This window comes from Typopeltis vanoorti, chromosome 22 (genome assembly GCF_054136105.1).
Source record: "Typopeltis vanoorti isolate ZY-2024b chromosome 22, IOZ_Tvanoo_1.0, whole genome shotgun sequence".
NCBI classification, from domain to species: domain Eukaryota; kingdom Metazoa; phylum Arthropoda; class Arachnida; order Uropygi; family Thelyphonidae; genus Typopeltis; species Typopeltis vanoorti.
In genome coordinates this window covers 37017988-37032422 of record NC_143570.1, presented here as the reverse complement: position 1 = coordinate 37032422, position 14435 = coordinate 37017988, and the positions used below count along the sequence as shown (strand labels likewise).

General features: G+C 33.7%; 1 protein-coding gene across 1 annotated transcript in view; it reads right to left on the bottom strand.

The window, feature by feature from the left end:
* Nucleotides 1-322: 322 nt before the first annotated feature.
* The window catches only part of LOC150094315 (monocarboxylate transporter 10-like), a 65201-nt gene continuing 51088 nt past the window's right edge, over nucleotides 323-14435 (bottom strand). The window contains exons 3-5 of the mRNA XM_090411933.1: nucleotides 13526-13808; nucleotides 7460-7841; nucleotides 323-1500 (exon numbers count right to left, since the gene is read on the bottom strand). Coding sequence (XP_090268059.1) covers nucleotides 851-1500; nucleotides 7460-7841; nucleotides 13526-13808 — 1315 coding nt within the window. The 3' untranslated portion in view covers nucleotides 323-850. The remainder of the gene's footprint in view (nucleotides 1501-7459; nucleotides 7842-13525; nucleotides 13809-14435) is intronic.

Genomic DNA, 14435 nt, shown 5'->3' with positions numbered 1-14435 from the left:
GGAGATGCGATATTTAATACTTTTGGAGGGTACTGGATGGCAATGCTGTGAAGTCCTAACTGAGGCACGGCTATTGCTGTTACCCTCCTGCCATGATCAGAGCTTTAATAGCTCAATAACACCTTATCCCTACACTGTCCTCTACAGATAACGGGGAAGATGAAAAGCATTCTTGTTTCGCCCCTTTAAGCCAGTTCTTATAAGGATTTTAATTTAACCTTTAATTTGGTTATTTTATATTGTTTGCTTCTTTCTTAGTAGTAGTGGCCCAAATTCTTATTCTGGAGTGATGTTATTACAGATATTAAGTATTGCAGCCATCAACTCAAATAATATTTTTATTAACTGCCACATAAACTGTTACAGTTGGGAAAACGAAACCACATAGAAATAGGTCTAACAGTGACCAATAGTAATATTGATTTCCCTGCTATTCCAATGCAAAATTTATTATTTTATAATAAGTAAGAACACTTAAAAGGGACTAATTTCCTGATAGTTATGTGGGGGAGAAGTGTAATTCAGTAATAAATAAATTATACAAATGTCAAGGAATTCAAGGTTACTTGCTGGTAATTACATCATAATACAACTGTACACACGTTCATAATTTCGGCTATTTAAATAAAATATTCAGGTTAAACGATTACAAAATTAACAAAGATTTATTAACAATTAAAAAAAATATTAACAAAGAAATATTCCAGTGCAGCTGAAAGACAAAATATTCGACTACTGATTATTATATAAGACAGCTCCATCTGCCGACAGTATAACAAATTAATTGCACACACAAAAAAAAAATCAATCACTTCGTGACGACTTCTTTCTTATGGCGTAGTTCACTAATTTATAAAGAAGTAGTCACTTCTTCGATTACATCCACGCTGCATGCTGGTTTCGACAGTTTTATCGACGACTGAAAAGAAGGCGAATCTTTTCGACACCCTTGATCGATGCTGCCCTCTGGCGGCATAGTCACACACCGTCTGCAGTTCGGACACTGCTCTAAATTGGGAACGGCGAATACCGCCGTCTTCCGGATGGGTATCCTGCCGCTATCCCCAGTAACCTCTTCGGTTTTGTTCAGGTTGTTTTCATACTCGCTCAACATCAGGAATTTTTCCTCTTTGTTGCACGAAGTGATGCAGTCGTCGACAAAATCCTCGAGAAAGTTATCCATCATCACCTCCTCCGATATGCACGTCAACTCCTGGCGACGGAGGTCAGCGTAGTTACCAAAGGTGAGACTCCGTTGCTGAAGATGAGCTAGGGATGTGTGACGGTCGAAGAACGATTCTTGAAGCGAGGACCTGCGGCTGAAATTGCGGTCGAGACACGGATCGGAGCATCGTCGCTCGTCCGACATTATGCTGGTCTTTTTCCTCTGGAGGTTCCACTTGTGGACGTCGATAAGAAAGAGAGTCAAAGTGCCCAGAAAGGTAAAGGCTGAAGAGAGGTAGAATCCTGTCTTGTCTCCGTAGAGTTCGTTGATGTAGCCTGTCGAGAGAAAAGTACAAGGTAAAGTTAATGGAATTCAATACGTTGTTCATACAACTGTAATGCACGACACACTAAATTTTATTGTCCAGTAGATCTAATTATATACACAAAATGCATCATTCAAAAGGTCTCCAGTGTGTCAGTTAGTCTAGCAGTAGCTTGGTCTACATTATTCGTGTTTAAATAGTTCGATTGCTATTTTAGATATCCTTGGTACTATGATAGGAAGTCAGTTCTGCAGGTAAAGTTGTCCATAGTAATAATATAGTTTGTTAGGACTTCAATATTAGAAGGCCGAAATACAAGATCTGATAAGGCATTCTAACCTATTTAATCCACCTAAGTCTTGGTCTTTCTGCCAGTCATTTCCTCTAAGATCAAGCACTGATTTTATGTCTTTCCTCTCCCATTTTGATTGTAATAATCCTACCCAAGATTAGCTTTGCTCGCCTATTCCTATAGGTTAATAATGTCAAGTTCTTTCATAATATCTTTATGTTTTAATGATTCTGTCTATGTTTTGCAGAAGTCTATTATCTGCAGTATCCAGTCTTTCATCAATTGTTTTATTTGTAACCCTTCCCTCTCAAGTCCACAAATTAACATTGATTTGAATCTTCTTCTTATGGCTCTATATCCCAAATCGAGTTTGGTGTCCAAAATTTTGTAATGTAATATGATATCTTGACCAATGGTGTTTAGGTTTACCTTTTGGTCTTTTAGCGAGAATTTTGTCATTTTCCATACGGAAAAACATATTCTGCCCACTGCAATTTTTTGAACGTGATTATAATATATATATATATATATATATATATATATATATATAGGGGATATAACTTATGGCTATATGCGATCCTCTAGAGATCATTATTATTCACTGGGCCTAATGTTTTTTTTTTTTTTCTGAATGATGTGTTGTATATATAACTAATTCAGTGTTTTGATTAATTTCTCTTTTATTCTATATATAAATAAATTCATTCAACTCATGCATTGCTTCACTTCACTAAAATTGTCCAAGTTTTACTTGTTCTATATTTTCTTTATTAAAAAAAAACTTGATCCATTTCACAATGCAGTTGATGTTTTCATAGTTTTGGACTTCTTATTGCTGATTTTCGTAGCCAATTTGTTATCGAACTTAGCTACGGAATCATGCAGACTTATACGGGATTTATTTAAAAAACAGCTTTTTTGTGTGAATTTGTTTATTTTCTATTTCAAACAATTAGGAAGCTTTTAAACATAGGAGTTTGAACTAAGGATTTTTCCTGTTTTTATAGGTCAAGCAAACACGGATCTTTGCCAAGCCACTTCAGGCTTCTAGTTAGGGTTGGTCTCCCATGTAACGACAGTCACAAGCATCCACGGTGGGATTCGAACCCAGAGCCTGTTGGTTGAAGAGTGGATCCGCTGACCAGTCAGCCAAGTGATTTTCATATTCTCAATTCATAATATGATCTACACGGATCACACTATTAAAGAGAGTGGAGGTATAGCTTACGTCATGGAAGATGATTTTAAATCCAACCATCTTCCTTCATTTCTAACTACTCAATACAGATCATGTGCTGTTCCATGTAATGTAGTACTCTGAGCAGCTTTTCTCTCGCCATCTGGTGTGCCATTTCCTGGCTAAAGAACTTAAATACATATCCTTGTTATAGTCCATCCATTCGACCTTCTGAAGTATGCAATGCAGCCACTGCAAAATTTTTATGCCTCCATATTCGGGCATTTCTGGTCGAATATAATATAATCTACTCCAGCTGTCTTTCTACATTTAAGATTTTGATGGCTTTTCAACATCAAGCATTGATATGTAGTCCTTATTCCATTTCTCTCCAATGTTTTATCATCATGATTTTATTTTATATATAATCTACTCCAGCTGTCTTTCTACATTTAAGATTTTGATGGCTTTTCAATTTCAACATCAAGCATTGATATGTAGTCCCGATTCCATTTCTCTCCAATGTTTTATCATCATCATGATTTTACTTTATACATCATTATGATGTCACTGCCGGTTTCATTTAGCGATCTTTTAAAATGATTACTCCAGACATGCTGATCATATTGGTCTGTTCCAGTGTCTATCCATCCAATATCCTTTTATTAGGTCTACCCGGCCTTCTCTTTCCAGTTAATTTATATTTTATTCATTGTTTAAGATATCGGGTGTTTTGCCATTAGATTTATATATTCTATCCAATTTTGTTTATAACTCATTAGTTTTACTTATACTGATTTCATTTTTAGTATTTTCAAAATGTTTTATTCCTTTTTTTTGTCTAATATGTATTTTGCAGTTTTTCCTCATGAATCTCATTTCACTGTCATATGATAATGTAGTCATTGCTAAAGTATATCTTCAAGCGTGTTTATTTTTGTATATTTGGATTTGAGTGTTTTATTTATCAGTCCTATAATCTGTAAAAATTTTGAAGTTTTGTGTATTTTTCCCCCTTCATATGATATTTCATATCCAAGAAAGTACTTATCTGTTTTATTATTAATATTTCTAACTGGAGTTTGTCCACAAAATGTCATTGTTCTAGTTTTATCCATGGATATTTTCATTCCAAACTCTTCTGCTATAATGTTTAAATTATAAAGGGATTTTTGTAAATTGTCTTCCTTATTTGATATTACCTGATCATCTGCAAATAAAATATAATAGAGCGTATTTATTTCGTTATTCCAGGAAATTTCTACACCTTGATTATTTAAGGTGTTCCACCGTATTAATATTTCATTAATGTAAATATTGAAAAGTGTTGGAGACAGAGGGCATCCCTGTCTCCAACACTTGGTTTATAGATTGTTTTTCAGACATTATCTTTATTATTCATTATTGCATGTACTACAATATTATGTAAATTTATTTTTTGTAATATATCGAACAGTATATATCTTTTTACTTTGTCAAATTGTTTTTCATAATCTATATAGACAAAATATGAGTTTCTAATTTAAATTCTCTTCTTTATAAGTGGTTTTAAACAAAAAAAACTGCATCTATTATAGAGCGTCCTTTTCTAAATCCATTTTGACACTAATAATATTTTTAAAAAATTTTTCATTAAGTATTGAAAATACTTAATGAAAAATTTTTTAATTACTCTACTTGTATTCCATTTCTATATATATATTATATTTAAAAAATTTTAATAATCTCTGATGAAATATTTCCCCAACAAATTTATACAGTTCGACGTTTATCCTATCTTCTCCTGCTGATTTGCCATTTTTTAGTTTACTTAGGTTGTCCTTTATTGTTTTTATATCATTTAAAGCATTTGTAAATTTTTTATGTTAGTATTATCTGTCAAAAGGACTGTAACGTAATCCAAGCATTCTTTCAAATATATTTGCATATCATTTTCTAGGTATGATACAAATTTTTCCTCTCCCCTTTGCTGGTTTCTCTTTTGGCTATTGCTCGTCTTTTTTATATTCAATTTCATCTTTTAAAGGTCAGTTTTTTTATTTCGTTGTTCCCATATATGTATTTTTTATGTGTCCCTAGACTTTCATGTGCTGATGTAAATCTCTCTTTCCTCCTCAGTTTTTATGTCACTTTTTCAGCACTCCTTCCTCCATTTCTAATCTTTTTAATAGCCTCCTCTAAATTTTGTCTTCTTACCTGCCCATGACACTTTTTAGCTATTTTTACATTTTCTCTATATTCTCTCAGAGCATATACTGATTTACTTGGTAGGAGCTTATCCAATGTTTCGTTCTTGTTTTCAAACTCTTTCAATTTTTTCCCAATAATAAACATTTGTGCATTTGAGTCTAGATTTCATCTCTGAAAGCTGCTCCTTTGCTTATTTCTACAATTTTCTTATTTTGTTTTAAAAATGATATCCAGTTTCATCTTACTCAAACATAAATGGTAATCATTCCCTATTCAAAATCCTCTGTATATTGACCTCTAACTAATAAGTTTCTCTCACATATTATGAGCTTGTAAGTTAACTCCTATTTGAATAACAGTAATATTTTACTACGTCTATAACATAACCAGAAGTGCAATTAAACGATGAAATAAAAAAACTAATGCTTTCAAATCTAGTACACTGCTCCTACATAGAAATATAGCAATATATATTTATTTCCTTTAATAGATAGATTTAAACGAAATGTCAACTAACTTCATTTTGTATATTAATATATGTTAATAAAAATGGTGGCTGAGCCTAATCTATAATTACTTTCTAAAATTTAAGAATAACTTTATAAAAGCTAAAATATTTTTACTTTACTTAAGTTTATAATTTTTTTTATAAAAATATTAATAAACTCTTTAACCATTATGGGCACACCAATGAGATTCGGAATAGCCTGAGACCATTGCACATAACCCAAAAACTTGGCAGTGTATTTGTTCGTGTTTAGTCCAAATCACTTTCAGCTTATCAAGAAGCATGACATGCTATTGTTTACAAGCGCAGAACAAAGTTTGGTATCAATTTTTTTTTTAATGATACTAGTTAAATGTCAGTATGTAGCATTTTTATGCTATAGTCCTATGTATCACGATAATATTCAGAATTAGCACTGATTAAAGCGTATGTATATATTTCCATCTACCATATAAAACTATACTTTATATAACAGTAGGAATAGCTGAACCTAAAAACCAAAGGATAAAATAAAATCTTCCACGTCAAATATAATTGACACTTCTCGAAGTCGTAATGACATTGAAAAGCTACTATCTGTTAAGAGGATTAGTAAAGGAATACAAAAAATTGCTGACGTAAGCCTTACTTGAAAAAAAAAAAATTCAGGTTACAATGGTTGCAAGATAAAATGATATTCTGGGAACAACCCACACTTATGCGGCCAGCATGGACAGAACACAAAATATTTAAGGTGAAACACTTATGCCACTACACAGTCAGGTTAAAACATTACTTCAGTCCAACTTATAGAGTAACCAGAACAACATATCAGATAACAAGTCCACAAACTACATAACATATAAGTGCAACAATCACTACCAAAGCCACCCGAAATTTCTACGTACCTGACATGATAAACTGCCGTTCGATGACAGAAGCCTAGAGACCAACAAGGAGCTGAAACAGGCGCTATATAAATATTATAGCGAGAATGAAAATCAGAGAAATTTCTCTTTCTCTCTCACACAGACAAAGCATATAACAAACCCTTCTCAAAAACACCATTAGAAGGACACAAATATCCAAATCCAACCCCACTTGCAAAAAAAAGTTAAACCGTGCACAAGCAGTAGTAATCTTCCAAGCACATACCTACAAACAGTAAAATCAACACCTGGCTTGCAACGGGTATAGAAACAAAACCACCGCCATCTATTATCTTCCTCAGATAAGCTCTGAGGAAGAAATCAGAAATGCCATCCAAAGAAACAAGTAAATATTATAATCGATTTACGAAAAAGTGAATCATTGTAAATATGTATGTGAAAAAAGATGTAAAATACATTGCTAGGAAACATCTTATTTAAATTGCATAAATAATGATATTAGCATTCTATGCTGAAAAAAGTATAGATAATCTATCCTGTGTAACTGAACTACAATTGATTGTAAACTATTACTACTAATAACACGAATTGTTGTACTAAACGACTTGTGCACTGTACAAAGTATGAGATAAATTGTGGTTCAACATGTGAAAAATTGTATTTATGATACACATATGTACATTAGTAAGTACGTGTATGCAATTTAACTGGCAGATAATACTTTATTATTTGCTTGAAAAAAAAATTATTACAGCAAGATATTTCCTTTAATAAATTTAAACGGAAATGCCATCTAACTCCACTTTGTATACTAATATATGTTAATGAAAATGGTGTCTAAGCTTAATTTACAATTACTTTCTATATTTTATAAAAGTTAAATCAAATTTTATTTTACTTAAGTTTATAATTTTTTTAATAAAAACTCTTTACCCGTTATAGGCACACCAATGAGATTCGGAATAGCCTGAGACCATTGCACATAACCCCAAGCCTTGGCAAAATTCCTTGCCCTTACTTTCTCAAAGGTGAACATTCTTAAGGAATACTGATATCCTCCGTAGAAAATGCCGTAGATCCAGATAAACAACAAGTAACCATGATATTCTTCTAGAGTAGTGAAGGCAAGGAGGGAGGTGCTGATCATGAAGGACGCGGCCTGACACAGATACTGACGTGCTATCAGACACTGAACGCTGTTCTTTACGACAATGAAACCGAAGCAGCCACTCCCAACCAAGTAGGCAAGTCCTAAGAACACCTGCAGAAGTAGTAAGGAGTTGTAATCCAGTCCCTCTTTCCTGCCTTGATAGATCTGTTGGGGAATAAAAGAAACTAAGCGTGAGAAATGATTGGGTTAGCATATCGGTATTTAATAATTTCATATAGTATTTCTTATAAAATCATATGCATTTATAAATATAATTGATATTATAACAAGTTTTTTAAATTTTTATTTAAAAAATTTAATAAAATTAGATTATGTGTTATACACTATATTTTTTTTTAAATGGCATTTTATACAAATAACGAGTTCGAATCAGTTTAATTTTAAGTATAATTTAATGTATGATTGTAATCTGTAAGATAATATAAGGTATCGTAAATCTGATTTTTTTTAGTTCTAACTAAAGCAAAACAATAAATTAAAGTATCAAGTCTTAGTCTTTTATCCACTCATCCATATATATGTCTTGTTGCAGAGCAGATGAACGTTCCATAAACCTTTACGAACACCGGTCTGTTCAAGCGAGAGACTTGGTTCGCGGATAGCTAATCAAATGAAGTGAAAGTCTTCGTTTGAAGTAGAAGAAAAAGAAAATAGCGACACTGTCACAATAGTGGACACCGAGTTCATTTCCGGACAGTGCGTGAGTGCTGGGGATTACGAGTTTTTGTTTAGGTGAAAGGTCAGAGAACACTTTTAAACAAATAGCAATCGTTATTGAGTCCGTAAAATTAGTTACATGATTTATTCACTCCAAAATGTAGTTGATAACTTTATAGACTTACTAAACGAGTGAAACATCCTCGTGAGTGAATATTTAATTGTTAGTGTACATAGGATTGAAACGCATTTAGCTGTTATAACCATAGTTAAAATCACATACAAACGATACCAATAGAATTATTTGTTAGTAGCAATAGTTCTCTTACCGCTGAACTATTAAAACTGGAATCTGTTGTCATGGAAACGCAATATCTATCGGAAAGAAAACTTAATACTTATTCGAAGAACAAGTATTAAGTTTTCTTTCCGATAGATATTGGAAAGAAAACTGATGGATTGGGTTTTTTTTAATGATATTAAGTTCAACTTCAATGAGTATTAGGATGTGCTCCAGAGAGATGTCGACCATTTCAAATATTCGCTTTAGACTCATGGAGAGTATCGTAGTGTGTAGAGGAGAGAGTTATAGTCACTAGAGAGAATATATCGTGCAGGAACAGTTTCAACACTAGTTCTATCTGAAAACCTCGTATGCCTGCGTGCTTTTGACACCTTATGCTTGTTTTGATTGCAATCAGTACTGCACAAGGAATTTGCTTGTCCGACATTCTTTCTAGATTGTGGTATCTTCAACTACAGTAAAGGACCTATTGAGCATGAAATAAATGCAAAGGCATTTGTTTCTGGAAAGAGTCGAAGTAGTATAGTGAACATATATCTTCTATACAGAATTAGTTTAGGCATTCTCTACCTGCAACAGTTATAGAGACACGTTAGAACTCCTGTGGCTGAATAAAATTAAAGTACAGATAAAGTCAGCACTATCAGTAATGCTGTAATTCGGGACCAGATCATTAGCTATAATTAGAACTCGCAATCGTGGAGGATACGCTAATTTGCATATTCAAGTAACAGTTGGAAGAAAAGAAAGAAGTACTGGTATTATTAGTGCCAGAATGCATCGAGGATTCATATAGTTTATGAAGTAGTGGCAAGTTTGTCTCCTCCTCTATTCCACGATTCCCCCCCCCCAAAAAAATGCCTAATTCAATACAATGATCGACACCAAGGTTGAGATGTTTTGCCAGTCTATCATTCATAGGTCTGATGCACACGCACTTGAGAATTTTCGTGAAAAAATTAAGAATACTTAATATATATAAATATAAAAAAAATAAAAAAAGATACGCTTTCGGTAATATATATATATATTAATAAATAACTTTAAAATTTTAATTAATTATATCATATTACAATGATATCTGTACCCATATGACATTTGAAAATGAATGTAGCCGAGTCATTGATATAGAGTCAACTCATAGAGAAAGGCGACTCACGCTCTTAATGCAAATTTATAGTTTCAATTAAGTATAATTTAGTTAGTATTATGGCGGCCAAAGCAATTAAGCTACGAAATCAGTGTATATCTTCGTCTGACGGACTCATTACATTCTCCCCTCCCCCATATAATTCTTAAACACTCCCTTTCATTGTGGAGTTTGTTACACAGATTATATCTAATGGAACTCCGCTTGAGAGAACCAATGTGTTTCAAATACAAGTTCGATAATGAGGAGCGAAGCACAGTCCGCTATCCTGCTGAACCTCACCGTAACTTTGTCATCTTCCACTTGTGGATTTACAAAACAATTGAAGCATGTCCTGATACGTCTTCTTTGATGCTTGTCAATTCAGGAAAGATTTTTTTAATAGGTCTTGTAATATTATTAAATATTACCTACTACCACTAATTCACTTTAGAATTCTCCTGGAAAGATTCAATAACACGATGGAATCTAGAAAGACTAATGTTCGTGTTGGTTGGATTTGATTTTACGATGTGAAATGTTGCCCTTTCTCTACATACTATTTATTTCTGCAGGTATATGTCATTACTGCTCGACTGCAAGTATCACAAGATGTGGTTTGTCATTCTCTTCAAGAGCGTGGAGGAACTTACAGAACGGATACAACCTTAAGTGGAGAATTCACAGTTCATGCAGCTGAGCGCTCGTTCAACAGCAGCAGTTGGAGGGGAAAGTGGGCGACTTCGTAAAAATGCTCATGATTTTAATCGTAACTATATTGTAATTGTATATGGTCCTGTACTATGTTATTTCGTTGAACATGATTATATTGTATATTCTACTTTTTGTATTGTACCATCGTGAATATACGATAATAAATAATTATAATATCAAAAAGAAAAAAAAAATGTGGTCAGTTTGTAAAATAAATGTGAGAATATCATTTCCTGTCGTTTTTAATATATGAAGTAGGTGGTCTTTATGACAATGTTGAGCAAGTTTGTCATTATCACGTGAGTAGACTGATACCTAAGAGTTTTTTTTTATGTAATTATAGCATGTACTCTCATATTATTTTACATAATGTGGTATACCATATCTTACTGAAAAAAAAACTGTTCTTCAGTCATCTCCGAGTCAGTATATCTTTGGTACGTTTCTCTCTGTCTCGCCGATAATTTATTACAATCCCTATTCTAACGTTGTCTGAAATAGCGTCGAATTGACACTATTTCAAACAATACAAGTGTTAGGACTTAGGATCATAAGATGGTGGCAGTTATCTGGGATCTCTCCCTTCCCCCACCCTTGACAATCTAATAACCACGAGATCAGCAGTTCCTGACGCACAGGGGCCGTGGAGACTTGCTCTCAACCGATTTCCCAAAAAAGCTAGTTTGAGATAAAAGAGCTCCGCCCATTCCTCTTAGGAAATAGCGGTAAAGAAGTTAAACAATTTTTTAAAGTACATATCCAATTAAATATTAAATTGGTTTAAGGGTTCTAAGATCACAACAACCAAATACGCTCTGACTGGACAGATTTCAATTTTTTGGTTTGATTTCGTTTAAATTGGACAGCTTTTAATAACATTTTAAGCTCCGAAAGCTGGAGATCACAATTAATTTTTATTTAATTACGGTAATTACAAAGGTTTTTTTTTTTTTTTTGTACAACAGATGCGTAAATTGATGCACAAGAAATTGCCTTATCCCTGATGTAAAGGAGACTTGTAGAAACCAATAAAACTAAATTCATTCCTTATAGCAAATCCAAAATTGAACTAGAAGTTTTCGCATTAACAAAAACTAAACGAAATATTCGACGTTTCCTTCGAGATAGTTACATTTAAAGTGTTTTTGGTTTTATGTTTTTCCCAAATGAACATTCAAAACTTTTGAACTTAAGGAATACCGCAATAATTCTGACCAAATGGTCTGCATAAAATGAAGATGATCATATAAAAAATATTTACTCAAACTAAATATATAAGATCATTATATAAAGTCGTTCTACACGTTTACATTTCTTGGGATTGTTAATTCTCAACATGTCTACCGTCATAAAGTATACAAACAAGATATAATTTCAAAATTCTACAAATACATTTTGCAGTTGATTTTAAGTAATACCCTGAATCACATTACGTATTGTAGTCCTTAGATCGTCTAAAGCACAAGGTTTCGACTGAATCAACAATATTCTAAATGTCGCCACAGACAAAAATCCAGTGAGTTCCAAACCGTTTCAGGAATAAAGTTTCCTGCAGCGTTTTCCAAATAATTCTCCCTATTAACAACCCGCCCTTCAAAAAAGAATGACCAGTGCACTCCAGTTTTCGCTAAATTACAATAAAATAAATGAATCACTTAACACATATTAAACTTCACAAAATGACATTTTAACCACATTTGCTGCGAGTTGCCCGAGTTTGTATTACGTACTAGGACTATTTGCATTTAGCTCACGCTAGTATTCGCCGATACTTTTCTATAGTTTTTTTTTATACAATATTCGGCATGAAACTCTCCGATTCCAACTTTGAGTTTCTTATTCGGTTTTAAAACAATGTGGGATTTAATATCCCTTTAATTTAAATAATGACATTTTAACGCTTCTTACAGATCAATTTTATAGAACGGAATTTATGAAAATTAAAGCACAAGGACTTTATAATAATCCTGCATATCAAGCCTTTTTGTTAAACAAAATTATAGAAATCTAAAATAAATAAACTAAGTAAAAAACAGTAATGTTTACAGTAGATCGCATGCAGTGGTCAAGCCAATACAAAGAACGATCTCCCATTGATCATCTTCCCTTATACATCTTCGAAGTATGCTTTGAAATCTTGTTATACGTGTGCAGTCTTTCTAAACCGACCTACTTTCTGTAAATAAAATGCTTAGGACATGAAAATAAACCTTTTTTGGGCTGTCACATCTCTTAAGTCCCATATTCAAAATTATTTCCATTATCATCTGCGACTTCCAATCCCTCATTCAACTAACTTTGACGTAACAATAGCTGTTTTTCCACAACAATGCCATCTGATGATCACGTGCATTCGCCTCAAATTATCCGAGACATCATCAGGGTAATAAAGTGGGGTTATCACAGACGAGATAGGCGATTAATTAAGAACAAACGCTGTTCGTTCGTCCCCAACCTTATCCCCTTTTTGTGATATGACCTCTTGCTTTTAATCGTCCCCTTCGAAACGTGACCATTACGGACGTTAATGAAGTTATGAAAGCCACTCCACCACATCGGTAATAAACGATCGAATGCTTCCGAGGGGTCACAAATGCACTCGTCAATCCGACTGGCAGGTGTGAAGCTTAATTAACAAGTCCTTCACGGCTCGTGCTACGGGTACCCACGCAGGACTGACGGAATTAGTAGAGGAGAGAAGACGGTAGACAAATGGACCATAAACATTTGGGTTAGGCAAGACTTTATGAGAATGGGTCACCGGAGTTCGTCTAGGGTCATATTAACTTCCTTGCTATTTCTCCAAGCCTCCCCGACACCCCCCAGAATATAGCGGATCTAATAAGTGAGGTGAATTTTAAGAGTGGGCTTATTTGGCAATTTTTTTTTTTAAACACGTTTCACTGAAATCAAATTGCCTGTGACCTTTGACCTTAATCAAAAAATTTTAATTAAAATTCATTACCAACAAGCACGTACATTATGAAAGTGTTACGTAATAAAAAAAAAAAAGTGTTGACCTACCAGTAACATCAAGGGGGTGTTAATACCAAATGCGGCTAACGCTGTTCCTGCTACTAAAATCTGTACAGTTCGAGATTTGAGCACGCCGAAATCGAAAAATGGTGGTTTTTCCGTAGATGTGTTTTTGTCCTTGGCCTTTGAACGTTTCTGTAAGCTCTTGATGTGTAAAATGGCTCGCCTTTGAGGATGATACAGTGATGCTGGTCTATAGAAGATACCTAGGACAAAAGTGAGGAAGACAAGGCCAGTGACCGTCTGTAAGCCAATTCTCCACCCCAGAGTTCTGTAAATAGAGAACAATAATGCCAAGTAAAATAGCTATAGACATAACAGTACTCTTACAATTCCATTAATCCTATTTGCATTTAAAATTTCTAATTAAATAGGTGACAAACTAAAGAGTTCGCTTATGTAACTCTGTCACTTGATTCACCTTGTTAGCGAGTTTCCCACTCTTATCGTACAAGCTGTGAGTTCGCATCCTAGGTGATAGCTTCACACCAAGAAATGAAAAGCATCTACCATCCAGCTGATTGAAGACTGGGGAAGGACAAGTTGGTCTCAAGAGCAGCGTTCAAGGATGCTATCTGCGAGACGTTCACAAATATTTGTTTGAGAGAAAAATTGTCAGAAAAAAAGATGTCGGTTCTGTATATACGGTATCATAGTTGCTACTGAAGGCAAAATTTGATAATTAACATACTTTGTATTGTTTTAATTTCATATAGAGAGTACATTTAATTTTAGAGGGTCATACGCATAACATTAATGTCTATAAGGTGAAGCATAATGCTTTTATAATCCCTGCTATCTGATAAGGATACTGTGAAGGGGAAAATTTATGAGCTAATTGCTCGACCCGAGTGGATGAAAGTTATAGTTGTTTGATACTAAGATGGCCTTTGGTCTT